We start from the raw sequence: 27,058 nt of genomic DNA on the forward strand, positions 1-27,058 counted from the left end.
CGTCCCTGATCTGTCTGCCCCGAGCGCCAGCCGCAATCTGTCACCTCTCACCTCACCGCACCACACACGAGACAATCTTCCATATTCCTCACTGACGACTGCTTCCGGCACCCCGTTCCGCCCCAGAGACGTTGTGTCTCTCTGACCGAGCCACTAGCACAACGCGCACAACAGTAATCCTACCCTGGAGACCCTTGTCCTCATAAAAGTCGCCTGTCGCTGTCGCGTGCCCTCGTCGCCACAATGTCCTCCTCCTCTTCTTCGCTGCATCTCAACGGCTTGCCTCTGCGCTCAGCCTTGAAAACAGACGACGAGACGGACAAGTCCTCCTCAGTCGCAAGTCCCGGCAAAGGTCAGTCTTGAACATTCGCCTCCTCCGTCATAACCTGAAATCATACAGGCCCGGCATCTACATCAAGTGGTATCGTGCTGCCCTCATGGGAATAAGAGAGGGCTCACGTCGATGTCTTTGGCAATCAGCTGCGGTGACCTCTCACTCAATGTTTGCCCGGGTCACTCAATGACGCTTCGCGCCTGTTTGCATCATACCTACCACCGACAAGGCTTGATGGACCGGTATCGTCGCTGGGCTTGTGATGTAATGAGCCAAGACTTGCTAACACCCTTACAGTCGTCCAAATCGCTGAGCCAGAGGCTGAGACTGTAGCTGCACCCAATGCTGAGCACCAGGCTCACCACAAGAGACAATACGCCGCCAACATGGCCAAGAGACTGACTGGCCGTCTGCCCTCTTTTTCCGAGTCCTCGTCCCGCTCATCCCCGGTTCTGGAGCCTGTTCAATCTCCCGAGGAAATCGCCGCCTCCCAGCAGCATCAGCACCAGCACCGCCATGGCCAAAGACATTTGTACCAGAGCCAGAAGCTACTGGCTCAACTGAGCGACTGGCTTGAGCATGAGAAGAAAAAGAAGGCTACTCGCAAGAGCAAGACTTCTCCTCGCCGCCGCTCTCCCCAGTCAAAGACCAAAACTGAAGCTCAAGCTGAGCCTGCGCCTCAGGCAGTCCCGCGCTCCCGATCTGACTCTATCGACTCTGACTCCAGCGACGTGTCATTCGACAGATTGCAAAAGATCATCGACGAAAGTATGGCGTCCTTGGGCATCAGCTCTGTCCCACAGTCTGGCCCCAGACTTGGTAGACGCACCTCCGGCCGCCTCAAGAAGTCCATCTCGCGCAGCATGCTTCATAGGACGGCAAGCTCCGATACCGACTACATCGATGGTGACGTTGTTGTTCCTACCTGCGATGCCGTCCTTGACAACTCCAAGACTCTCAGCTACAATGCGGGCAAGAGCACCGACGACCTGTCCCTTGGCGGCAAGGTGGACGACAAGGAGAAGGCCTGGGCGATCTTCAAGAATGAAATCGTGCGCCTCGCACACACACTTAGGATCAAGGGCTGGCGAAGAGTCCCGCTGGACTGCGGCAACCGTCTTTCTGTTCAGCGTCTGAGTGGAGCGCTTACCAACGCCGTGTACGTGGTTTCGCCTCCCACAGACCTGGATGACGCTGCCTCTGGCAGAAAGCCTCCCCCGAAGCTCCTCCTCCGAATCTACGGACTTGAGCACTTGATTGACCGTGAAAACGAGCTCAGCGTGCTCCGCCGATTGGCGCGTAAGAAGATTGGCCCGAGACTCCTCGGATGCTTCACAAACGGCCGTTTTGAGCAGTACTTCAACTCAATCACCCTCACGCCCAAGGATCTGCGAGAGCCAGACACGTCAAAGCAGATTGCCAAGCGTATGAGGGAACTTCACGATGGTATCGACGTCTTGGAGAAGGAGAAGAATGAAGGTGCTGCAGTGTTTAAGAACTGGGATACTTGGCTCGGTAACGTCGAGAAGAAGATCCTCGCTCTCGACGAAGACGTGCGCCGTGGATCTAGCGTCTTCTCCGGCCAAGGCTACGTCTGCGGCGTGGAATGGGCACAGTTCAAGGCTCTGTACGAGAGGTACCGCGAGCTGGTCGTCAAGGCCTACAAAGGTTCCCAAGGAATCCGTGAGCGTCTCGTCTTTGCCCACAACGATGTAAGCACATTTGGCCCCCCTCTCCCACGTCTGCAACTAACACAGATAGACCCAATATGGTAACATTCTCCGCATGCGTCCGGACGATGAAAAGTCCCCTCTTCTCCAACCAGCAAACGAACACAAGCAGCTCATCGTCATCGACTTCGAATACGCCGCAGCCAACGTTCCAGGCCTCGAGTTTGCCAACCACTTCACAGAATGGGCCTACGACTACCACTACGAAGCTGCACCCTATCTCTGCAACACGGCCCGCTACCCAACAATCCAGGAGCAGCGCCGCTTCCTCAAAGCGTACGTCGAGCATCGGCCACAGTACCCCCACGGCGGCGCCTCCACCCCTCGTCTCGCACCCGCCGATGGCGCTCCGGTAGGCAGCACCACGCCGGCTCTCCTCCCTACCACCTCATCCAGCTCCATCGTTGAGTTCATGCTCGACGCCCGCGTGCCTCCGGGACACTGGAAGGAAGAAGAGCGCCGCGCAGATGAGGCCATTGAGGAGGAGGTTAAGGAGCTCTATGAGGAGACCCGCCTCTGGCGTGGCATCAACAGCGCGCAGTGGGTCGCCTGGGGCATCATCCAGGCCAAGGTCCCTGGGTTCGAGTCGCCCGAGGAGAAGGAGCAGCAGGAGAAGCAGGCGCAGAACGAGGCGGCGGCCGCTGCGGGCGACGAGGCTGCCAAGGCGGAGTGTCAGGCCGTTGCGGAGGCCGAGGCCGAGGCTGGAGATGAATACGACTACCTCAGTTACGCTCAAGAGCGGGCCTTCTTCTTCCTGGGCGACTGTGTTCTGATGGGCATCGTCAAGAAGGAGGAGTTCCCGGAGGATGTGCAGGCCCGCCTCAAGGTTGTTGACTTTTAAGTTTATACATATTCTTATCGGGACGCTTCGCCCGCGTTATTCAATGAAAATATCAATGTTCAAAGACGGATGATTCAGGTGGCGCCCCTCGATGCTTCTGTTACCATAATCGCAATGTTGGGATCTATCATTGCTCACCATGTAAATCTTCGACACGCGTATTATGCTGAGCGAGATCTCAAGTGTCGAATCGTAACATGTGGTGTACGTAGTCGTAAGATGGACAGCGCGAAAAGAAACTCCACTTTCTAGTTTCCGTTTTGATTTACGAAAGTGTTGGGTATCGAAGACGATGGTGAGAGCGATTATGGCGACGAGGACAATGTGTTAGTCCAGTCCAGCATACACCTTTCCATCTTACATGTGATGGGTATGCCCGAGTCAGGAACTTCACTCACATTGTTGGACTGAGGGCATGACTAGTACGGAGGCGAACGCGGAATGCAGAGCTCACAAGTCAGGTATGATTTCGGTGAAAGGGTAGTTCTTGTGCCATTATTACTTCACAATACATTGTTTCTACAAAAAGCAGCCACCCTGGCTGCGTGCCTATGTGGCGTCTAGCCCATCTTGTTGTATCTCTCCCGGGCTCTGTCCTGCACCGTGTTCACGTACTCGGCATAGCTGTTCTTCGTCTTGCGCTGAGCCAACTCCGCCGCGTCGCCTAGGTTTCCGCCCTCCGCACCGAGACCAACGCCTTCCTGGTACGCGTGTGTCGCAATCACCTCGGTGCGTCCGTCGGCGTTGGCGCCCAAGCCCTGACCGGTGCTCCAGCCCATCTTGGCCAACATCCCTGCGCCCTTGGACGGCTGCGGAGGCGGCGTCTTCTCGGCGGCTGCCCGAGACGGCTTGTCCTCCCTTCGCGCAGGCTTCGTGTTCTGAGCCAAAGGTTTGGGTTTGGATGGCTGGTTGAAGACCTCTCTGCGTTCCTTCGCACGGTCGCGATATTGAGGGCCCGACTCTTCGTTCTTAGCTTGTTCCTCGGTCGGCTTCGACATTCTCTTGTCGCGGGCGGCAAGACGAGGCTTGGCAGCCTTAACCTTTTCCTCGTCTGCCATGGCATTTTTGTGGTTTCTTGACTTCTCATGAGTGTTGAGGTCGTCCAGAGACTTGTACTTCATCATGCATAGTAGACAGCACACCTTTTCCCTGTCGACGTATGATACTGTCGGCGAAGCAGGCTGCTCGGGGCTTACAGCACCAGTCGAAGTAGGGGCCGTCGATGGTTCTGCCGAATGTGATGTCGCGGGCGGGGCAGGGTTGGACAGACTCGCTCCTGTCAGCGAAATCTTGATTGGGCCAGTCGAAATGGCATTGGCCCCAGACAAAGATATCTTGACTGGTGCGCGCTCTTCCGCGCTGCCGTCACCATCGGCAGGGTCTGTAGGCTTCTTGCCTTCATGGATTTCGTCGTGTCGTCTCTGCCAAAAGGCCATCTGCCCCGCCATTGGCGCGGACTTTTTCGTAGCTGCAGATGCAAGGCTTCCTTCAGCCTTGCGCTTCTTGGTCTTCTTCGCCTCATCATTCGCATCCGTCTTGTCGTTGCTGGATGTACCTCCTGGAGGTGTCTCAGTGATGACCTTCTCACTGGGAAACACATGGGGCTCCCAGTATTTGACTCGAATGGCTGGGTTGAAAAGTGGGTTAAACGAGATGTGTTCGATGGCGCGCGTGACGTCTCTCATTTCAGGTACGAATACACCCAGATGGATGGTCGATACCGTGACTGGCTTCCCGGCAATGGTGAACTCGCGCATCATCTTGAACTTTTGCATGGCGGCAAGAGCATCTTCGACCGTCCAGAACTCGGCAAATCCAAAATTGAATGATTCGTTCGTGTCTTGATCTCGCATCAAAAAGATGCGATGCAGCGAGCCAGGCTTCGCGCCATATCCCGATGCATCGCCAGTTGGCGCCGTGGACTTCAGCTTTGGTGGTTCTCCAGAGTTCTTTGGCGCCGCGGGCTTTTGCGCCAGTTCCAGCTTTGCAGCACCGGCGGCAAGCACGTCTTCTGTGACAGAGCCCGCAAGTGGAAAGAACACCAGAATCTGGGATGGCGTATCAGCTGCATCGCTTTCGCCGGTCAGGAGGTGACGGTATTGAGACGGGTCTGTTACGGTCAGTTTCGGGCCTTCAGCAGCATGTCGACATCGTATCAAAAATACCTGTTGGTGGGCCGCCGCAGTTCTTGCAGCGATTCCTAGTGGAATAATTGGAGAACTCGCAGTTCGGGCAAGTCCAGTTCGGGGCATACCCAGCCTTGCTCTCCCGTTCGCCGTCGTCACGGTTCCTCGCGTAGTGTATGTACATTGAGGTCATACCATCGGCATCACCATCAACCATGCCTGCGAAGTCAAGCATGAGCTTGGGATAGTGCTCCTTGACAAATTCGACCGCCTGGTCAACCTGCTCAAACTGCACGAAAGCACGTCGCTGGCCTGTTACGTGTCAGCAAGGGAGAAATCGTGTCTTGGCAGCTAGCCTGTCTTACCTCGGCCAGATGGAACTCGAACTTCAACCGAAGGGTATTGCGATAAATCCGTTTGTCTGAACAGACAGTCCTTAACGTCTTCCAATGACAGGCCCGTAGGCAAACCCTCAAGGATCACAGTATCACTCGGATTACCAGCTTGTCGAAGAGGCGATGCAGAACGATCGCGACGAGAATAACGACCTGGGCTGCCACCTGGAGAGGGGGAAAAATGACGAAAATCCTCGTCAGGACCACGTCGGGCATCATCGCGGCGAGGGCCATCGTCGTGGTAAGGGCGAGAGTAGCTCCGGCCACCTCGATCGTAACGACGTGATCCGCGGTCGTCGCCGTCATATGGGTGAAATATCTCAGGGTCTTCATCACGGCGATCCAAATGGTCATCCCCACGACCGCCTTGATCTCTCGATCCAGGACGTGGCTGGTAGGCCTCACGCGCCGATCCATTGTAGTAGCGGTCGTCTCTGGCGCGGTATTCGTCTTCTTCTCGGCCACGATCACGGTCCCGATCCCGGTAGCGGGTCTCCTCGTCGTCGTAGGACAGCTCGTGGTGGTTATTCCTGGGTGGAGATCTAGAATAGTCTCGTCGGCCCGTGGGAAAGTTAGCGGAAGCTCAAACCAGCCAGATGTTCTGCAGATGGTCATGTCCTCCGCAGGCTCAGCTTAGTTTCTTTACCCTGCCGCGTGCGATAGGCGTCGTTGTTTGGATATTGCTGGTGATCTCTCGGAGGGGATCTTCGTCGGTCGTGAGGTCCCCTCTCCCTCGAGCGATAGGTGTCCTCGTACATGTTCGCGGATCGCAGGATGGGGCGTGGGTGCAATGCGAACTCGGGAGCGCAGGATGCGTTCGGTGTTGGTCGTTTCGGAAGGAAAGAGCAGAAAAGCGGAAGAAGACGAAGAGGGAGGAAACGGGGGTTGAAAAGGGCAAGGCGCGGCGCCGACCCCAAGAGGCAGCGACGAGACCGTGCCTTGTGATTCCGTCGGGTGTTCGGCGCGACCAGGATGCGTTCCTGAGTTTGCAAGAAACAGAAACAGAACGGTGAGGTTGAAGAAGGGACGATCCACCAAGAAGCTCAACCCTTGCGTGCCAGTGGTGTGCTGTGGCTGCAACCAGGTGCCACCACCACCTTCCCTTGCCTGACCTTATCTTTAAGGTAAAATGCTTCGAGGCTCAATTGGAACACTCTTCTGCTTAGTAAAGCGGGGTCCGATAAGCTTGTTGGATTGTTGATCCGTGCTTCACCCGCCAGTACGTACCCTCAGGTCTCCCTCCCGCCCTGGGGTCACTCATTCAGCATCTCCGAGGGCATTAATTCGGTCGTCATGAGTAGACTTTGTCAACGCAAGATTATTGATGAATGCTAGAGATCGCTCATTGAGTGAAATTATCGGCTGCGAAACCTGATATCCTTCCTAGCACCAGCAGGTCGTACAAGAGACAAGCGCTCTCAATCGGCGCTACTGTGGCTTTTGACCCCGCCATTCTACGATCTCCCAGAGGCCGGGCTACCGAGCGAACTCGCACTTCAACCAACCTCAAGGACACGGAAATATTCACCAGAAACCCATTTCAACGCCTAATCACCTCATCGGTTCGTCATGGACTCTCAAGATCAAGGTCCTTGGGAGGTGGCGGAGAACAGCTGCTACGTCGCACTCACGTACGACCTCCTCGATGCTGCGGCTGTGATGGACCGGGTGCGCTCACCACAGGCCGGCGCCATTGTCCTCTTCTCCGGCACCACGCGCGACACATTTGGCGACAAGCCTGTCAAAGAGCTGCAGTACAGCGCGTATACGCCACTCGCTCTTCGCACAATGATGTCCATCGCCAAGTCCATCCTTCAGAAGCACGGTCTCAAGGGCGTCGCCATGATCCATCGGCTCGGCACAGTTCCCATTGGAGAGGAGAGCATCCTCATAGCAGTGTCCTCGCCGCACCGGCAGGCAGCGTGGAGAGCCGGCGAGGAGGCCCTGGAAGAATGCAAGGCCAAGGTCGAAGTCTGGAAAAGGGAAGAGTTTCATGGCGAGGAGGGCGTATGGAGGGCAAACCGGGACGGCATCGCGGGCCAAAAGATCACTGAGGAGCAGAATGTTCCTGCAGAGCAGAATCCGGATGCTGCGCCGCCCCCTGCTTCTCTCGGCCCAAATTGCTGAAGCTGGATATCGAACCCCACCTACACGCTCAACCGGGCGACGGATCTAGAGTTAATTAGGCTGTTGGCTTCGGACATCGACTGCAAAATACGAAGTAAGCCCCAGCTTCATACCCGGCTCCGTTGTCTTTCAAAAATCATGGTCAGCTCGGCGCCTGCCGAAACATGCGAGGTCTATAAAATCATTGGTTACGATGGGGGCTCTCCAGGGTGCCAATGTTATTGAGAGGGCAGTGCAGAACCAACAACCATCGACAGCATTTCGAATCGGTCTATGATGAGCATCATCGCATCCTTCCTGTCGTCTTGGCTATTAAGAAGCTCAAAATCGGGCTTTTTCAGGGGAACAAGGGAATCCATTCGGTTTACGGATACAATCAGGTGGATTGGATCAAGCATGTTGGTGGAATAATCATGCGGTTGAAGCTTGACCCGCCTCGCCCTCCACCATCGTCTTTCGCGAGCGCTGTGCCGCTCATGCGCGCCGACATGATACGAACAACCAGCCTTCGCTTCCAGGGTTCGGACAATCCAGGCAGACGCATTTGGACTCGTGGGTCACCTGGTAGCCGACTTGTACAGCCAGCCAGCCTGGTCGAACTTCTCACCTTGTGGAGTTCGTGATCAGTTGTTTTCCTTCTTTCACCTCAGCCTGTCGTGGCAAGGTCGCAGTGAGCTATCGCAACAATGGCTGAAAAGTCAATCTACCAAGTCAACCAGGCCGAAAAGATGTCGGCTCGTGAAATAGACCACGGGCCAGAAGTCATACCGGATCAATACTACCACATCAAGACACCAATATCCCCCACATTCAACGGGGACGAGAACAAACACTACTCTCAGCAACCACAACAGCCTGTGAATACAGAAAGGAGGATATGTGGTTTACGGAGGACGAGTTTCTTCCTCTTTGTCGTCCTCGCAGCAGTGGTCATCGCAGCATCAGTGGGCGGAGGCGTTGGCGGTTCGTTGGCGGTTTTGCGCATGAAAGAGTGAGCAAATTCTACGCACTTATACGCCCCGACCCTAGATTTTAACATAAGAAACCTAGGCAGACTCAAGCAGAAGTACAAGCGAGTGCCGCTGCCAAAGCGACAGCGACGGATTCGCCAGTGGCATCGAGCACAGTAACGAGCGTCCCCGCGACGGGCACAAACACTCCGACGACGGGTTCGACGCAAACCACAGCAAACGCTGCCAGCATTTCCATCCCGACAACAGGTCTGGTGACGACAGGAGACCTACAGATCAATTGCCCGAATTTGACGGGCAGGACGATGTCTGTGACCGTGGGAGGAGTCAAGTCAAACTACGACACCGAGTGCAATGTCGACTACACGGGTGACGATGTCGATGTCATGGCATTAGTATCGTACACTCTGGACACCTGCATGATGGCTTGCTCATCATACAATAAGAACATCAACGGCACCAGCGAGAGGTGTATCGGAGTGCAGTTCAACGGGGTGATCGACATCATGACGAAGAATTACGGCGGAAATTGTTTTCTGAAGAAGAACACTGGCACGAAGGAAACGACAACCGAAACATCAACATCGATTATCAAAAAGTATAATATGCATTTAGCGGCTATGCTGAGTTGATGGAAATCCTGAAAACAATGAGAGATTAGGATGGGGGCTTCGGGCGTTGTTTTGGTCAGGTCATGAATGACATTTGCTGGGCTTAATGATATCACACAAATACCATGCGATTTCTTATAACATCTCAAACGAAACAAATCTATCAAGGCGGATCGCACCTCCTGACTCAAAGAGGAGTTCTTGAGGCGCACCGGTGAAGGGGAGGAACCGCTAAGAGGACGTGACTAAGCAGATTGGTGTTGAGTTTAATCTGCCACCCCTGGACCCTGGGCATTTCCCGCTCCTTCTTCCTCATCTAACGCGAACCACAACTGCCACCGATACGCACCTGACAAGAATGTGGCATCCACCAGCCTAACTTTGACAGGAACGCCGCTGGTCCCAGCTTTCATGTCAATCATGATTTCGAAGGCTCTCCCTGTGCGCTTTCCAGTCAAGTTTCCTCGGCACGGATGCCCCGGCTGAGCCTCACCCGGCGAGGCGACCTGTCAGGTGTTTCCCAGCCAAGCGAGAGCTGAGGACCTTATGAGGATGTGCTGTGCCTCTCTAACCACCTCGGGTTGGCGCGACAATACAATCTCTCCAATCTGGGCCCCAGATGCCTCGTAGGTGGCGCGACCATTTGCTGCAAGTTTTAGCCCGAGAGAAAGATGCACTTAGCCCTGCTGGGCGCCCAGCTCTAGGGACGCTACCCCATAATCACGGCTGAATCCACAGTCCGCCCGACGAATGCTCTGACGAGACTGAAAAAGGCATGCGACCCGGCCTTTCTGCGCCGTTGGTTCTGTCTCCGGCGGGATCCCTTGCGTTTGCTTCTTCGTTGTTGAACCTTCGGCAAGCTGCCACACGCATGTAGCGTTGATTGCCCGGATACCCCAATATCTCCAACATCAATCGAGCTTCTCCGCACTGCTTGCTGTGGGGGTGGAGCTGCCACAGGGACCAGCCATCACATCTTCGGGCTAGCTACGCGGCCTCTGGACCTTGACGAGACTGCCAGACAACCACGATGAGGTTTTCAATAGCTGTGTTCTTTGCGGCGTTGGCGGATGTGGCGGCTTCTCAATTGGTGGTTTCAACCGACTTCAAGAGGGTCTCGTTTCCTCCGGATCTGGTGCAAATCACCCGTCGCGATACTTTCGATGTCACAGCCATCAACAATCTCACCGGCGGTGGCTACTATTCCGAAGTCGAAGTCGGCACGCCAGGCCAAAAAATGCTCATGCATCTGGACACGGGCAGCAGTGATACCTGGGTGGTAGACAAACAGGCGGACCTCTGCAACAGCCCACGCCTGCAAAGGACGTACGGCACTGGTTGCACTAGCACCTTTGACACGACCAAGAGCTCCACCTACGAGCTTGTCACAAGGAATGGCTTCGATATCACCTACCTCGATGCCAGGAACATCCAGGGCGACTACATCTCAGATACAGTGAACATCAACGGGAAGAAGGTGTCGAGCCAGCAGCTGGGCTTGGCCATTCAGACGGTTAAGGGATCTGGCTTGATGGGTCTGGGTTTCTCGACGGGCGTGTCCACAAGACGGAGTTATCCCACGATTCTCGACAACATGGTTTCGCAGAAGTTGATCGGCCGGAAAGCCTTCAGTCTATGGCTGGTATGAAGCTCCAATGTGTTTGAAGGACGGCCATGCTAACGGCAGTTCAGAACGACCTGTCTTCGTCAGAAGGGACGTTGCTCTTCGGTGGCATCGACACTGAGAAGTACATTGGATCCCTCACAACACTGCCCCTGGTCGATGACTACCACTCCGAGCGTATCACCAGCTACAGCGTCGCCATGACCGGCGTCTCCCTCGAAACACCCGACGGAAAGATGACAGAGTTGGCTGCGGAAAACTTCAATGCTTCGACCGTCCTTGATTCCGGCTCAACAGTCTGTCTGCTTCCTGACAAGATCGCCAACCAAATCTGGGAGAAATATGATGTCATCGACGCCGGCTACGGCTTCGTGGACTGCAAGTGGAGGGGACCCGACGGCGAAAATCACTTCCTTGACTTCGAGTTCAGCGGTGTCACGATTCGAGTACCCCTCGAGGAGATGGTTCTTGACAATCTCGACCCGATCATGGATCAGCTGGAAGGACTGCTTCCGTTCGATAATCCGTGCATGTTCGGTATTCAGAGCAACTCGGCCTTCGACATCAACAGCAGCAGGTTCGCTCTTTTGGGCGACACGTTCCTGCGAAGCGCGTATGTGGTATACGACGAGACCAATCAGCAAGTCGGCATTGCACAAGCAAACTTGAACTCGACACGCTCCAATGTCATTGAGTTGCGCGCAGACGAGACCGCCTTGCCAACGGCCACTGGCGTGGCCAGTCAAGTATCAACTGCAGCCCCGACACGGACAGCCAGTGGAAGTACGGGCGGGAGCGGGGGCGGAGGAAGGGAATCGGGATCGGGCGCGACATCAATTTTGGCCACGCCTACACCGAGCGCAACCGAGAATGCTGCTTCGCGGCCAGGCATGGCACCTTTGGGGTTCGATGGAACCATTGTGGCAGCACTTACATCCGTCTTCGCCATTCTTGGCGCGGCGCTTTTAGCAGTTTAAGCTGAGAACGCGAATAACTTAATGTATAATACTAATATTCTTACAGAGCAATGAATTGATCATGGCCAGAAGCATAAGCAAACGTCTCACCAGAGTGCCCTATCTGCTACATCTTAGTCTGGTGTAATGACATGATTCAGGTCTACATGAAGCTCAAAGCGCAGTGGTAGAGTTCGAGCCTTCAACGGCTACCTCACAAAACTGTGGAGCGGGTACACCCGATGGGGAAATTTTTTTCATGCACTTTTCGTCACCCGTCCCGATCGGCCGGCTTTTCACCTCACATCTCATCCCGAACTCGGCATCAGCGACCCGTTGACTCATTTCAAGGACCTCTCAAGCTTCTCTCATATTAGGCGTCCAGGCCAACTTGTTCTAGATCACCCTTTCTCCCAATCTCACTCACCAAGCTTCCCCCAGTCCATCTTGGCTCTGCCCCTCCATTACCCCTCCAAAAGTCGACTTACCCCTCCACCCCACCACATCCTAGACCTACAACAGCAGCAGCAGCAGCAATGGCGAGCATCACCTCCGTCGACCTGACGAGCCTCAAGAAGATCGGTCAGGGCAAGGTCCGCGATGTTTTCGAGGTCGACGACAAGACCCTCCTCTTCGTCGCCTCCGACAGAGTCTCTGCCTTTGACGTCGTCATGCAGAACGGCATCCCCGACAAGGGCGCCATTCTCACCCACGCCTCAGTGAGCTCAGCAACAAACCCGCGACTTGCCGAATTCACCGTCGAGCCCCTCCGCTGACCAAAAACTTTTTTAATGCCAGGCCCACTGGTTCAAGGTGCTGACGGACCGCGTCCCCGGCCTGAAGACCCACTTCATCACCCTCGACCCTCCGGCCGGCCTCCCCGCCGCCGACGCCGCCCTCATCAAGAACCGGGCCATGCAGGTCCGCCGTCTCAAGGTCGTCCCTCTAGAAGCCATCGGTTCGTGGAAAAGCCCATTTCTCATCTCACTCGCTGCATCAAGGTTAATAAAATGATAGTTCGCGGCTACATCACCGGCTCCGCCTGGAACGAGTACAAGTCCAAGGGCACCGTCCACGGCATCGCCATGCCCGCCGGCATGCAGCAGTCCGAGGCCTTCCCCACGCCGCTCTACACGCCCAGCACCAAGGCCGAGCAGGGCGAGCACGACGAGAACATCCACCCGGACGAGGCGCGCCGGCTCGTCGGCGCCAAGGTCGCCGACCGCGTCGAGGAGCTCGCGCTGCAGCTCTACGCCGCGGCGCGCGACTACGCCAAGGAGCGCGGCATCATCCTCGCCGACACCAAGTTCGAGTTCGGCGTCGACCCCGACACGGAGGAGATCGTGCTCGTCGACGAGGTGCTCACGCCCGACAGCAGCCGCTACTGGCCCGCCGACAAGTACGAGGTCGGCCGCGACCAGGAGAGCTTCGACAAGCAGTTCATCCGCAACTGGCTGATTGAGAACGGGCTCAAGGGCAAGGACGGCGTGAAGCTGCCCGAGGAGGTGTGTCTGGCGACGGCGGAGAAGTACAAGGATGTGTTTGTGAAGTTGGTTGGGAAGAGCTTTGATGAGGTTGTTGCGCAGGCTTAGGGTGAGTTCTCGGTGAGTCATTTTCGAGTTTAAGGGATGCGATGTTACCATGGAAGTAGGATAAACAAAATTTGAGAATTGATAGGGCTACTTGTACCGCCGGTGTCTGATTCAAAACGCCTTGCTGCTGCTGTTATCGTCGTCTATGGTCTTCGTCGTCGTCCCTCCTCGTCCATCTCATCAAAGTCACTAAGCACACAGTAAATATCGCCGTCCAGACACAGGAAAATGAGATAATCTCTATAGTAGTATATGTATGACTCTTGAGTGATATATAGCCTGACGGATACTCCTTTGCGTTCCCGCCATTTTTATCGCAATCCACGCCGCCTTCATCGTTAACGTCGCAAATCACTCCATCAGCACCATGTTGTACTGGCATATTTGCTTTCAATTAATGATGTCCATCGTTTTGTCAATTCCCATATCTATGTACGAACAGACTAATCAGAAGTTGGAGCCCCCAGTTGCCCAGGCGGTCGATCCAAAGGGTTCATACCCCTGCTCGTCCCTCCCGAAGTCATCGATGAGAGTATCGAAATTGAAGGGCGTTTCATCAGCTCGTAATGCGTTATGCGAATCGAGGGATCTTCCGAGATTGGCACGTTCGTCAGGCTGATTTCCATTGTGCGGCACTTCGCTGAAAGTCGTTTCATTCGGGAGATTGAAGAGATTGCAGTCAATGTGCCCCTGAAACCAACCTGCGTCGCAATGTTCAAACCATTCTGTAGCTGAAATTATCTCATGAATGGATTGGAATGGCTCCTTTGAACGCCCGCGCGCGGCAGAGCATTGAGCTTCCGGGATGCTTTCTTCTGTCTCAATGGCGATATTCTCATTTACGAGCCCATCAGCCATTGACTTCTCAGGATGCACAACGCTCTGTTTGCCTCGGGAGAGCTCCTTGCTCTCCCTGATTTGTTGTACTCTTTCCTCGAAGAAATTCTCAAACGTATGGAGAACCTTTTGTCGCTTACGCTTTTCCAAAGGGCCACATATACGCTCCAGCTTCTTAAACATGCGATCTTCTGATTCAGAGGGGATGTCGCTGAAAATGCTCTCGACGTCGCTCTGGTGCATGACTTCTGTCTTCTGATCCGCGGAGCGGTCATCAAAGTAGGAGTAATCTAATCATTGTGAGTTAGTTCGTGGAGAAACAAATGTCACAGGGGTCTTCTTACATGGATCAGGGCAACGCGTCGCATCTGGAAATACGATCCTGAATATTTCCTGCCACTTCTCTTCGTTTGTTGTGACACCGGGCTTGCGTTTCTTGCTTTTAAGCTTCTGGAATTGCTCAGAAGTGAGCCCTTCGATAGAGACGCCATCGATGAAGTCACAGCCCTGTCCGGGATGGCTTAGGTGTGCCTTCACATCCGAATCTTTCGTAAATGTCTCTTTACATCGAATGCAGTGGGGAGACTGCTTGTGGACTCTGTAGAGATGTTCTCTAAGGCAAAGGTCAGCCTTCCACTGTTCAAAGATGAAGTGCGAGACAAATTGCCTTACTTGAGACGGTGAATTGTTGTGTAGGCCGCGCCCCTGCATCTATGATGAAATCTTTCCGGTTCATACTTCAGGTATGGGCAGGCAAGACGACGAGTCGCTTTTGATACGGTGACCTCTTCATTCCAGGATTTACTGTGTCGAAGTAATGATGGCTGGCGGTCATTGAACACAAGCCTCTCATCATCTAACTCATCTTCATTTGAACAACTCCGAAGTATTCCTTTCCTGACAGATGTCCCTTGGGTTTCTGCTCTTGGATGCTGAAGTTTCTGGGGGATTTCGGGGACAACGAAGAGTCCGTCGCCAGACTTGCGTAATGATCGCGACTGCTGTGATATTTGGACGTCGCGAGACAACAAGGATTCGGGAGCATTCAGTTGGAGGTCAACAGCGTTCGTGCATACGGGATTGGTGTCAGCGATAGAGATGTGGAGCGGGTCCTGTGTGGCTGCACGATCGACTGGCTGCTCATCGTCGGTCGCTGCCTGCGTTTCAGCACTTCCACCGCCGCTATGCCCATCCTCGATTCTCAGATTCAAAAGTCTCTCTGAGAGATCATGCGATCCATCAATCTCCGCGCTGTGACGATGGATCCTATGTCGGGACTCGTCGGTTGTTGAGCTCAGGAGCCTTTCGGTGACTAGTCCACGACTTGTGTCTGAACGATCCGAAAGGAGCCCGCCGCCACCTCCTCCTCTTCCATCAGAATACGGAGATACACGATAGAGAACACAATCTTCATCGCTTAAAAAGCCAAAGAAGTCATCGAGCACGAGATTTGGCCAGATATCCGGCATTGTGCTGTGAATTGCTGATTTTTTGAAACTTTGCGAGATTGCGTGCGATGAAAAGGGTATGATTGTGTGTCACCTAACGATGGAAAGTATTGCTCTTTGAGAGATGAAGTTTCGGAACCTTGAATTGAAATTTCGCCAGAATTTAAGGATACTGGTATCGCGCGGATTGGCAATTCCAGCTCAGCGCATACTGACCCCTGCTCGGTTTTGCGATCATGGTTGGCTAGGTATGAACCTATGAGCTTGGCCAACGAGACGATTATGTTTGTCCGAATGGCGAATGAGACGTAGGCCACATGAACTGAGCTGCAGCTAACCAGCATATCATATGTGCCCAACGCCCAACAGTTCAATTGACAAACCATATCCCATAACCAGCTCTCTAATCTCTCTACTTCTTAACTAATCATCTCTACCTTAGACTTCTCACCAGTGGTTCTTCTCTTATTGCGAAAGCCAGAACATCTCCTTGGAGAGGGAAACTGTATGTACAAATCGTTTCTACATTATACTAGAGGACTACGTCACTCGTACCATTGTGATCATTATGCGTATCTCATCTTCGATACTCCTGTATAGCCTCGTAGCGTCATCCAAAACTCAGATCACAGGGACGAATGATCACCGATCCAAACTCATAGAGGGCATCAAGACTCTCAACGATACTTTGGGACGTCGCGTTCACCATGCCGAACCGTTTGCCCTTGCTTGCTTCACCTCCTTTAAAGGCGCCGCCACATCACGAAATGAATCACTCTGTGCGGAGCGCCAAGAGAACTATCACTCTCCAGTATACCGGAGCAACGTCGCTGCCGCCTACATGTACGAACAATCCACCATCTGCGCCTCCGACCCCCTATCGCAAGACCAGTGTCTTCTCAACACCACTGACCCCCTCGATCCTGATGCATGGAACGGTGTCGACTGCAGGCTTGGCAACCTGCCCTCGTGGTGGCTCGAGGTGGAGGAAGCCGAAGACGTCGTCGAAGCGTTTGATTGGGCTCGCAAAACCGGCGGCAAGTTGTCCATCAAGAACAGCGGACACAGCTTCGTCCTAGACAGCAGCATGAAGGACTCTCTGCTCCTATGGACGCGAAACTTGCGTCATGTGCGTCATGAAGCCGACTTCATCCCGGAAGGATGTCCCGATGAGCAGTCTTTTGATGTCATCACAACCGGTGCGGGCGTCAGCTCCGCCGAGGTTTACGAGTTCGCGGACTCAGTCGGGCGAACCATCCTCGGTGGATACTCACCGACCGTCGGGATATCCGGCGGCTGGGTCCAGGGCGCTGGTCACTCGGTACTGTCAAACGTCTACGGTCTTGGTGTCGACCGCGTTATCCAGTTCACTATCGTCACGCCTGACGGCTCCACACGGGTAGCCAACCGCTGTCAGAACACAGAGCTCTTCTGGGCTCTCCGGGGCGGAGGAGGCGGCACTTTCGGCGTTGTGCTGGATTCTAGCCATCTTGTAGAGCCTGTGGTGCCCATGGCTGTCGCGGATATAGGCGTTACTCCGGATGACAAAGACGTGTACGGCGAGTGGATGAACCTTCTTGTCGACACTGCCGTGGCTCTCGCCGATGACGGCTGGGGCGGGCATATATACGGCAACTCTCTGGTGCACGTCTCGCCTCTCATGACTAACATCGAGGAGGCGGAGGGGTCTCTGTCGAAACTCATCGCTTTTGCGGCTGCGCACGGCGGACACGCCAACATCACCATAGCGCCAAACTGGCTGAGCTTCTTCAAAGACCACGTCCTCGTCGACTCCATCGCCGTCGGCAACCTCAGGCTGATCAACACCCGCCTTGTGCCCGTCGATATCTTCACCAACACGACCCTCCGCGACGGTCTCAAGGGCTTCTTGCGCGAAATGATCGCCCAAGAAGTGTCGCCGTACATCCCCGTCGACTCGCCCTACCTCTTCCGCCCCGACGCACTAAACCCGTCCGCGGTGCATCCGGGCTGGTACGACTCGTTGTGGATGGTGGGACGGCCGTCGCTTTGGGAGTGGAACAGCACCTTGGAGGAGCGGGTGGGTGTGGTGAGGCAGATGCAGGCGAATACAGAGAGGCAGCGGGAGGTTACGCCGGGCGGGTTCACGTACATGAACGAGGCTAACCCTTTCATGAGTGAATGGGAAGAGGCCATGTTCGGGGAGAACTACGAGAGGTTGTTGGAGGTCAAGAAGATGGTTGATCCGGACGGGTTGTTGAGCTGTTGGAGGTGTGTGGGATGGACCGATGAAGAGGCGCTGGCATCTTGTTATGGGGCTTTCAATGATGTTCAAACGGCATGAACACACTGTTGGAGCGAGGGAAGCTGTCATCCCTTGATATTCACTCCTACCTTGACTCACGTGAGAGTGAGGTCAGTTCCATAGAGTTGGCATATACCTAGACTCATCAGTTCATTTCCAACAAAAAAACTGAATCTCAACACTTCAATTCCCGCAACTAGTGCTACAGAAAGAAATAACGAGGGCTTCTCGTGTACACAGTGGTCAATATGCCACCATGGCCCTCCAAATGCCACACTGCCTCAAGAGCGAGTCCATCTCTTGACCGTTTCCTAGGTCTCTGTCATCAATTTAGCTCGTATCCGCGTGATGCTTGTTCAGTCCACCTTATCTCAGTTACTTCCTCAGTCGGAAGAGGATTCGGCTTCTGATCCTTGCCATTTGGGGGTCTTTTGTTCAAGGGCTGCCGCCAGACATTCTTCAGGAGTGAGATTGAGATTGTTGAAGACTCGTTCTTCGCAAATCTCAGCAGTAGCTTCCTGGTTGGGATCAAGTCCATCTTCTGGGGCTCGCTTTGTAGGCAAGGATGACTCGGGTCCGAACGTGGCCTCGTCGGCGCTTGGTGGACTTGGTGCTTTCTGTGCGTTCGGTGGGCTCGGCGGGCTCGGCTTCGGCTGGCTTGGTTGACTCGGCTGGCTGGGTCGACTTGGTCGAATTGACCACTCGAACATGCTTCCAACCCCAGATAACCAGGCGTCGATGCTTTTTCCGGGCGACAAATCCTCAATATCTGGTTCTCGACCGTTGTCTTGAGCTTCGAACAGACAGTCTCCCATTAGTTCGGGAGCTTGATGGTCCTTGTGGTCGGGATTCCCCCCATTGCTCGGTCCCGTGATCCGCTTTGCATCAGGGACTTCATGGGAAGTTGATGAGGTCGACGAACTGTAATATACCATTTGGGAATCCCTACTTCTAGCTGGTTTGGGGTATTGTGTGTTCGTGTTACCTTTGATCGGCTTTCGCAAGGTCGTCGCGGTAGCGAGGAAGTGCTCTCGCATGGTATCCTTGACCTCTCTCCAAGCTTCCTCGGACAAAGAGCCCGTCTTCTTCTCTATCCTGAGACGAGCTATTCTCTCACTGACTGGGTCGGGATTTTCGAATAGGTTGTTGATGAAACCATACTTCATATCGCACGATTCTGCAGTACCGTCTGGCGACTTGTAGTCTTACTTCAGTCAGCACGCATGCAATACAGCCTACTGAAGGCTGGAACTTACAAGGACTTGGTATCTCTTTGGCGTCGGGGAAGAGAATACTGAAGATGTCCTTCCACTTCTCTTCATTTGATTCACCACGCTTTCTCTTCTTGTCTCTGAGCTTTGCCTCTTGCTCGTCGTTGAATCCTTTAAACTCTCGCAGGATTCCCCGTAACGGGATGTACAAAATTTGTTGAACAAACTTTATGGTTTGCGTGACAGGACTCATCGACGAAAGGCTCACCACATTTTGTGCAATGCGGCTTCTGTTTGTGACATCTACAAAGATGTTCCCTGAAGTTATGATTATAGTCAGCAGTTACTCGCGGAAGAGCTTTTGCGGGACTTTTTATGCGGTGACTGCGTACTTGAGTCTTGATGGATCGGGGAATGCGGCACCGCGACATCCTTGACGGCTTTCGTAGGTTATAGGGTCCTGTAGAAGAAATGGACAAGCAAGATGCCGCGGTTTCCGTTTCAGAGGCTCTTCTTCTTGAGACCACAGGCTGCCCACTTGCCGAGTAGGGTCACGTCTGAATCCATTGTCTGGGCCTCTCGAAGCGTTGCCTTGGATAGGGGCCCTAGCTCTGTAGCAGTATATCTTGTCTCTTGGAAAGCCAGGCCCGAAAACAAGCTCGAAGTCCAAGAAGTAGGCATCTTTAGGAGATGTAGTGCCGATGCAACCTTGGATGGAAACCGGTTTCAATCCAGCCAACTTGATGAGCTCGTAGACGTTCTTCATAGAATACTGGTGGCTAGCCGTTGGCTTCAATAGCCTGCCGTTACCTTGTTGTTTATTGTGCGCCTCATCGTCGTTCAGAGAAGTGAAGTCGTGCTTCGTGTTACGAGTCCAGTTGATATTTTGCTCGACCGTCAGGCCGTTACCCGCGAAATCCTGAGAAGATATGGGGGATGTTCCCAAGGGCTTTGCGCGCCAATGTCTGAGCTGTTGAGCTTTGGATTTAAGGAAACTGAATAACTGGAGGGGCTTTCGACGATTAATTAGTCGGCTGAACCGGCCTTCATGCTCTCGCGTATTCAACATTGTGCCTTGTGGAAGAGTAAACGCTGCAGTTAGCTTGCCTTTGGATTGTAATTTCGCAGGAGACATGTCGTCGCATTTTAAAGGAAATCAAAGCTAAAACTTGATTTCGGCATGAGACAACAACGCATGCAAGGATAATTCGAGTGGCCCGCTTCTATCGCATCTGCCCAGTAAGATGGAATCGCGAAACTTCGCGATTTGGATCATGGCTCATGGTTGGGTGCCACATTGACTGAGGTGCTGTCATGCTGTCGGGCTGTCTGCCGGTAATCGAGAGCTAGTCAACGTCGATTGGCGCGAAGGAAGACCAAAAGTGATGTGAGGCATCCGCACATCCAATGGCCGCACACCTACTCACACGCACGGTAAGACTCCCTTCTCCGCATGCCACAAAAGTCCCACGATCTGTGCCAAGGACACTGCCGTCTACATCACTGAACCTCTCTGCAAGCAAGCACTTGTTCGGGATCCCCGACTGCTGGGATTGCTTCGCACTGCCGAATGTCTACGGTCTCGATGTCGATTGCGTTATATACGAGAGAAGTTGAGGTAAGTTGGGTTACGTACAGTTTGCTTGACGCTTCAGCCTAGGCACCTCTTGAGGGAAGACACAGTGCCACAACCTGAAGTCGCGATGGCTACATGAAGCAAAATAGATAGTTCTACCCGGGAGAAAGCAAAAAGAGTGATCAGTGGGAGGCTTGAACTCCCGGCCTTGGCATTACAGAACATATCAGATGATATATTAGTACCACGCTCTAACCAACTGAGCTAACCGACCCGCTTTGAAGCTGTCTTGCTTGTGAGACGGACGACGAGAGGTGGGTTAGAAATGAAGAATTCGTGATGAGTTGTGGGCGATGGTGGGGGACATTTGGGGATGCACTCGCGTAGCCCTATTGATTTGCTGGACCCTCATGATATCCACTGGCGACAAGGTCCACATGGGGAATGTGGATGGGCAGCAACGCCAAAGGCAGCCCGAAGACGACGAGGGCCCTGGGCTTCTCTGCAGAGGGGGGCTGAATGAGGATAGAAATGGGTTATTGACCCTCGGTGAGCGTGCATGAGCCGCGGGTCTGGGAAGATGACCCCTCGTGTTGGAGACCAGGAGAGAGGTGGGGGAGTGACAGATGATAGCTCGAGATTATGAACAAAATCACAGATGAGGGGCAGAATGCCCATGATGCGAGTCCTAGGCTTGAGGCTGCTCACTAGAGCAACGCGATGCAGACCGCCATAGCTGTCGTCTGATGTCGGCGGTGAGCCTCAGCCTCAAATGTCGACCGTTTTCTTCTTCCGCCCGCCTCGCATACGAGTAGTACAGACGAACCCAACAATCTGGCGGTGCTGTCAAACTCAGACAATCAGGGGTGCGTGCCTGATAGCCGCGTCAGACGACAGGACTCAAGAGTCACGGCCGATGATGTTTTCTCTCATTATCGCCGCGAAGGTTTCACAATCAGGGCAAACGAGGGGCAACAACTTCATGTAGAAGGAGGGACATGACATCGCATCATCACATCACCGGGGTCACAGTCGGCGATTCCAGTGCTCTGGCGCAGGGTGGGGCCGGTGCCCCTGCATCCCAGCCACTGAAAAAACACTTTGAATGGTGCCCCTCCGCCGAGGCCTCGCACCGAGCGTGGCAGCGGGTGTGGGGACCTGCTTCCGTTGGTGGGGCAATCCGTCGGTGCTGCTTCTGCTGCTGCTGCTGTCGTCAAGCGTCAGGCACAGACACAGCACAGCAGGGCAGGGGACACATTGAAGGATTTATTTCACCGAGGGAAAAGAGCATCTGGCGGTGTTGGGTGTGTTAGGCATGAGGTAAGGTAAAGCAAGGCAGGTAATTTTTTCTTAGTTTGGGAGAGAGCTGCAGGACAGCTGGACTTGCAGCATGTTGTCCTCGTATCCTCTTCGGATTGGTTGACCGTGACCCGTTGTACAATACAAAGACGGGACGAACGGCTGCCACCACGGCCAACGTCTTTTGTGTTCCATTTCTTCTTCTCTTCGAGTCTCTGTGATCAAACTGAGACGAGGCCTTTTGTCCTTGAATTTTCCTTCTTTATGTGAGTTTCTTTGATGCTGCGACAAATCGAGGTAAGTGCCCCTGTTCCCGGTCCTCTTTTTGCCCTTCTGGTACCTGCGTCCCCGGACGCTACAGGCTAGCGGCCGCGGGGCCAGGGCCACAGCCGCAAGGGTCCCCGGCGGATTCGCAGAGTTTTGGCGGTTTTTGGTGGCTGGGATGCAACGCCACCCCGGTCTCCAGCCACCTCGACCAGACTGACGGAGGGGACAAACCACCACTCGAGAGTCGTGATGCTCGACGACGAACTCTCCCCAACCACTTGCAATTCCGCGACCAAAACCACAACATGACCCAACCACGATGCATTGCGCCCCCTTCCCCTCCTCTTTTCTGCCTGCATCATGCAAACACCCCCATTCCATCACACCAATTTCTTTCGTATTTGTTGCTGGTAATTGGCTCGCTGCTTCGTTCCAAGTGGAGGCTCATCAGACGCATCTGCTAGACTCCCCATGAACGACAATATGTATAATTCTCGAGATAATAACGCCCACCCCGAGGCGAGGCCTTTCATGCAACAAAACCACCGTATGTCTACATCTCCCATACACCTCTAACCTTCATCTTCTCTCCTTCACTTCCCTACCTATATCCTTCTCTTCTCACTCTCCTTCGCCAACCACCACAACCAACACCACGCATCCCTGTTCTTAATACTGACGACCACCTCACAGGCGGCCACTACCCGCCACAATACTGGTCTGCCAGGACACCCTCACAACAATCATCCACACCAAACACTCTTCGTCCTTACCACGCGACGGGAAGGCATTATGAAAGCGTAGAGGAAGACGACTCCAGCCCCCAGGAAACCCTCTCCCCGCCGCCCTCCTTCGTCCCTCACGCGCCGTCGCCCCCGTCTCAGCAGCGGCCGCCCGCCCATCTCCAAAACTTCAGCCGTCCTCCGGAGCAGCAGCAGTTTCCCGCCCCGGTGGTTATGAGCAGCAACATGTTCTCCAACAACCAAGACCCCTACACCTCCCAGCCGGCCGTCCGCTTCAACGAGGCCCAGCTCGCCATGGACGAGGTCACCAACCGCACCCGCGCAAAGGGCTTCCGCGACGAGCTCACCATCGCCGCCAACGGCTCCGTCACCCCGGGCGTCGACGACACCCCTTATATCCAGTACGCCCTCGAGGCCCTGACCCGCGAGCACGGCCACAACTTCTCGCCCCCGTCCAGCGTGCCCTCGCCAGCCGACAACAACAACCACAACAGCAACGGCTACTACCGCGCCGCCGGCTACCTCCCGGACGACCTCCAGGACCAGAGCCCCCAGATCAGTGGCGACCCCGACACCGGCTTCCAGCCCATGGCCCCGGCCCTCACCCGCAACTCGATGCAGCGCCCCCCGTCCCAGCAGCAGCAGCCCGGCCGCATGTCCCTCGGCACCCGCATCATGTCGCCGCCGCAGTCCGCCGACTCACGGTACCGCCCGAGCGAGGACCAGAGGCTGCTCGGCGCAGAGCCGTCGTTGAAGTGGCTGCCTATCAGCGAGAAGGAGTCGGTGTTCCCGGGTATGACCAAGCTGGATACTGTTGACGAGTCTCGCGAATTGTACCCCCGTCTCACCTACAAGCCCGCAATTTTGCGGCTCCCGTCGATGATCGTGCTCATGGTCCTCTGCATCCTGATGATCGCCGCCCTCATGCTCGCAGCCATCTACTCCCCGATCCAGCCCGGCCTGCTCACCTACGGCGAGACCATCTACAGCGCAAAGTACTTCCTCTTCCGCATCCTCCCCCAACTCTTTGCCACCGTCATCTTCGTCTACGCCCAGTGCGTGACGGCCGCCACCCTGCGCATCCTCCCGTTCGCCGCCATGGCCGAGGACGAACCCCTCAAGCGCCGCAACGCCCTCTTCCAGAACCTCTACCCCAAGACCTTCCTCCTCCCCCAGCTCGCCGGGCCCGTCCACGTCAAGATCGCGCTGGCCATCCTCTGGCTCTCCGCCTTCACCATCCCCCTCGCCAGCGCTTCCTTCACCGTGATCCACACCGAGGTCTGGTACTGGACCGCCGTCCAGGGCACCATCTGGGCCCTCGTCGGCCTCTACTTCCTCGTCATCACCGCCCTCCTCCTCCTCGCCCTCTACTGGCGCAACCGCGTCACCGGCCTCATGTGGGACCCCCGCTCCATCGCCGACTTCTCCTTCATGATCAGCAAGTCAAACACCCGCGACTCCTACCGCGGCTCCGAGGTCGCCGAGGACCGCGCCCACCTCCGCCACATCCTCCGCAACCGCATGGTCGACCGCCTCGGCTACTGGATGACCGACTCCAGCAACAACACAAACTCCAACGAGGCCCCCTGGTACGGCCTCGGCACCGAGCACTCCCAGGGCCAGCTGCCCCACGACCTTCACTACGACACCAAGAACGAGTCCGACCGCCGCTCCATCACCTCCAACCTCATCGTCGACGGCCACGGCGACGACTACATCCGCACCTTCTACCTCCCCTGGTGCCTCCGCACCTCCCCCGTGCTCTTCTTCGTCGTCGCCGCCACCGTCCTCCTCGCCGCCCTCTACGTCGTCTCCTTCCTCCACGCCACCGCCCTCGTCAACGGCTTCGACCCCCGCCTCCCTGCCGCCCCGGGCCCCGGCGCCTTCTCCCCCGCAAACTTCCTCTACTCCTTCGTCCCCTCCCTCGTCGGCCTGCTCCTCTACCTCGCCTTCCAGTCCCTCGACCTGCACCTCCGCATCCTCCAGCCCTGGGCCGATCTCGGCGCAAAAGACGGCTCGCCCGCCTCCCGCTCCGTCCTCGCAGACTACGCCGCCTGCCTCCCCCTTCAAACCACCCTCCACGCCCTGCGCAACCGCCACTACCGCGTCGCCGCCATCTCCCTCACCACATCCCTCCTCGCCTTCCTCCCCGCCATGGCCGGCGCCCTCTTCATGGCCCTCACCGCCGTTCCCGAGGGCGGCGTGCGCATGTTCCCCGTCGTCCCCGTCTTCGCCGTCATCCTCGCCCTGCTCTCCCTCTACCTCTGCGCCCTCGTCTCCCTGCTCTTCGGGCGGAACTACTACCGCCTCCCCCACGCCGTCACCTGCCCCGCCGAGGTCTTCTCCTTCCTCGCCAACGAGGACAACGCCTCCGACCCCGTCTTCCGCTCGCCCACCCCGCCCCGCGCAAAGTCCGACCTGCGCGACCGCCTCGGCGCCGGGCCCGCGTCCGCGCAGAGCACGTGGATGTTCGGCTACTGGCCCGGCCGCGACGAGCGCCGTCTTGGTGTGAGGCGGCAGAAGCGGTTCACGGAGCGCAAGTCCTTCCACGAGAGGATGCCCCTCCGCGCCGGCCTATGAAGAATTTTTCCGACTTTTATAATGCATTAATGGCCCTTTCGACGAGACGAAAGAAGCGACGATTTATCTGATTTACAACATACTCATCTCCCATCATATGCGCAAAAACACAACATAATCTGTATATATGCGCGCGAACCGTATCATCTGTTTAAGCTACTAGCATGGGACAACGGCGTTCTACACCCAGGTCAAAAAAAGAAGGGGCGTTATTTGGGAAAGCATTCGTCCACCAGGACCGGAGTTATTTCACGATTTTCACGGAGTCTACGATACGATATCAATGTTTCGACGGGTACAATGATTTATCTGTTCAAAGAGTTGCTTCAACCATGTTGTTTTTATCTATCCCCCATGTATTCACATCGTCCAGTTTAGACATCAGGCTGCCGTCATGTCATCCCTAGCTATTAGAAAGCCTTCCCCCCCCTTTTCCTCTCGCGGTCGCTAGACCGGAGGAAGGGGGAGCCTAGACCTATACAAAAAAGAATGTTCAAACACCTTTCTGGCCCAGTCTACGAATAGTGGAAAAAAAAACTTGGAAAACTTGGTTCTTTTCCAAATCTTGAAAATGCCTCCCACTCACGGAACTTTCCACGGAGCCCCGTCTAGACCCCCCGGGCTGCGCTACGTTACGTTGCCTCCCTTTTCAGGTGAACATGCCTCACGGGACGGAATCGGAATTACTCTGGCAACTCACCCTCACTTCTTAACTTACGGCCGTCGGGTAGGAGGGGCGCGCGGAATGGGGGGGCCTTGTGGGGTGTGGCGAGGTCGACCTCGTTGAGCCTCTCTCTCTCTCTCTCTTCTCTCGCTTCCTCGACCCCTGACGGCGATGTTCCGATGTCCAGGAGGGAATTCGCGAGTGGGACGCGATCGTGAGAGAGGCATATCATCGGGCTGGTCTGACCATTCCGCCGCCATCAACCTACGCATATCACGATAAATACGAACAAGTTTTGTAATTGCTTTAATTATTCTCCGTCTGATTTGCACTACACTGAACACTCGGAAAACCAACTATGCATCATTTCAAAACGTAAAATTTCTTCCTCTAATTGATGTCTTCTCATCCTCTCGCATGATCGTGAGGGTCTGTGGTGTCATTCGCTCAAAGGCCGTGTTTCTTTCGTAAAAAAGGTCCCAGTTCCGTCTCTTGCCGTACCTTCATCATATCATCTCTCTCACCATTTTTTGCATGTTCTCATCTCTTGCCGTTGCCGTTGACGTCCTCGTACTCGTTTCGAACATTCGTGTCTGAGTCGTAGAATATTCCAGCCCGCCTTTCCCGCCCTCCGTCATTCCTCCATCTCCTGAGAGGGCCATCCCTTCCGTGTAAGCTTTCCAGCAATGCCAGGGAAGAAGCTCCAGGGTCCTTCCAGCTAGCGTCTCTTCCCCAACGACACACACCTTTCCCGTGTCCCTTCTTCAGAATCGTAGAGTAGCATCAGATAAGAATAACAACGTCAGGCGTGAGCATGAGCATAAGCATGAGAAGACAAAAGA

At 55.0% G+C, this 27,058-nt stretch overlaps 11 protein-coding genes across 11 annotated transcripts; 7 read left to right on the forward strand and 4 right to left on the reverse strand.

Moving 5' to 3' along the window:
• Positions 1–243: 243 nt before the first annotated feature.
• CKI1 (Choline kinase) lies at positions 244–2,905 on the forward strand (the record flags this gene model as incomplete). The annotated part of the gene is made up of 3 exons (XM_036643735.1): positions 244–352; positions 632–2,046; positions 2,096–2,905. The coding sequence occupies 3 exons, from the start codon at positions 244–246 to the stop codon at positions 2,903–2,905; spliced, it is 2,334 nt and encodes a 777-aa protein (XP_036490964.1).
• Positions 2,906–3,465: 560 nt separating this feature from the next.
• On the reverse strand, positions 3,466–5,843 carry CGCS363_v011887 (putative RNA-binding protein; the record flags this gene model as incomplete). The annotated part of the gene is made up of 4 exons (XM_036643736.1): positions 3,466–5,015; positions 5,071–5,343; positions 5,397–5,502; positions 5,532–5,843. 4 exons carry the CDS (start codon positions 5,841–5,843, stop codon positions 3,466–3,468), a joined length of 2,241 nt encoding a protein of 746 aa, XP_036490965.1.
• A 1,152-nt stretch (positions 5,844–6,995) lies between these two features.
• Positions 6,996–7,553, forward strand: cnxH (Molybdopterin synthase catalytic subunit; the record flags this gene model as incomplete). Its single annotated transcript, XM_036643737.1, has 1 exon — positions 6,996–7,553. One exon carries the CDS (start codon positions 6,996–6,998, stop codon positions 7,551–7,553), a length of 558 nt encoding a protein of 185 aa, XP_036491052.1.
• Positions 7,554–8,239: 686 nt separating this feature from the next.
• Positions 8,240–9,156, forward strand: CGCS363_v011889 (uncharacterized protein; the record flags this gene model as incomplete). Its single annotated transcript, XM_036643738.1, has 2 exons — positions 8,240–8,544; positions 8,604–9,156. 2 exons carry the CDS (start codon positions 8,240–8,242, stop codon positions 9,154–9,156), a joined length of 858 nt encoding a protein of 285 aa, XP_036490961.1.
• A 1,009-nt stretch (positions 9,157–10,165) lies between these two features.
• Positions 10,166–11,736, forward strand: OPSB-0 (putative aspartic-type endopeptidase OPSB; the record flags this gene model as incomplete). The annotated part of the gene is made up of 2 exons (XM_036643739.1): positions 10,166–10,777; positions 10,828–11,736. The coding sequence occupies 2 exons, from the start codon at positions 10,166–10,168 to the stop codon at positions 11,734–11,736; spliced, it is 1,521 nt and encodes a 506-aa protein (XP_036490377.1).
• A 515-nt stretch (positions 11,737–12,251) lies between these two features.
• ADE1 (Phosphoribosylaminoimidazole-succinocarboxamide synthase) lies at positions 12,252–13,307 on the forward strand (the record flags this gene model as incomplete). Its single annotated transcript, XM_036643740.1, has 3 exons — positions 12,252–12,434; positions 12,514–12,673; positions 12,733–13,307. 3 exons carry the CDS (start codon positions 12,252–12,254, stop codon positions 13,305–13,307), a joined length of 918 nt encoding a protein of 305 aa, XP_036490376.1.
• Positions 13,308–13,754: 447 nt separating this feature from the next.
• On the reverse strand, positions 13,755–15,613 carry CGCS363_v011892 (uncharacterized protein; the record flags this gene model as incomplete). The annotated part of the gene is made up of 4 exons (XM_036643741.1): positions 13,755–14,434; positions 14,489–14,757; positions 14,817–15,264; positions 15,415–15,613. 4 exons carry the CDS (start codon positions 15,611–15,613, stop codon positions 13,755–13,757), a joined length of 1,596 nt encoding a protein of 531 aa, XP_036490505.1.
• A 547-nt stretch (positions 15,614–16,160) lies between these two features.
• Positions 16,161–17,915, forward strand: CGCS363_v011893 (FAD-linked oxidoreductase; the record flags this gene model as incomplete). Its single annotated transcript, XM_036643742.1, has 1 exon — positions 16,161–17,915. One exon carries the CDS (start codon positions 16,161–16,163, stop codon positions 17,913–17,915), a length of 1,755 nt encoding a protein of 584 aa, XP_036490375.1.
• A 344-nt stretch (positions 17,916–18,259) lies between these two features.
• On the reverse strand, positions 18,260–19,340 carry CGCS363_v011894 (uncharacterized protein; the record flags this gene model as incomplete). The annotated part of the gene is made up of 2 exons (XM_036643743.1): positions 18,260–19,080; positions 19,133–19,340. 2 exons carry the CDS (start codon positions 19,338–19,340, stop codon positions 18,260–18,262), a joined length of 1,029 nt encoding a protein of 342 aa, XP_036490374.1.
• A 120-nt stretch (positions 19,341–19,460) lies between these two features.
• Positions 19,461–20,156, reverse strand: CGCS363_v011895 (uncharacterized protein; the record flags this gene model as incomplete). The annotated part of the gene is made up of 1 exon (XM_036643744.1): positions 19,461–20,156. The coding sequence occupies one exon, from the start codon at positions 20,154–20,156 to the stop codon at positions 19,461–19,463; it is 696 nt and encodes a 231-aa protein (XP_036490373.1).
• Positions 20,157–22,712: 2,556 nt separating this feature from the next.
• CGCS363_v011896 (uncharacterized protein) lies at positions 22,713–25,552 on the forward strand (the record flags this gene model as incomplete). The annotated part of the gene is made up of 2 exons (XM_036643745.1): positions 22,713–22,776; positions 22,923–25,552. The coding sequence occupies 2 exons, from the start codon at positions 22,713–22,715 to the stop codon at positions 25,550–25,552; spliced, it is 2,694 nt and encodes an 897-aa protein (XP_036490372.1).
• Positions 25,553–27,058: the final 1,506 nt, after the last annotated feature.

The sequence above is a fragment of the Colletotrichum siamense genome (genome assembly GCF_013390195.1).
Source record: "Colletotrichum siamense strain Cg363 chromosome Unknown KSG_Cg363_contig08, whole genome shotgun sequence".
Lineage (NCBI taxonomy): Eukaryota > Fungi > Ascomycota > Sordariomycetes > Glomerellales > Glomerellaceae > Colletotrichum > Colletotrichum siamense.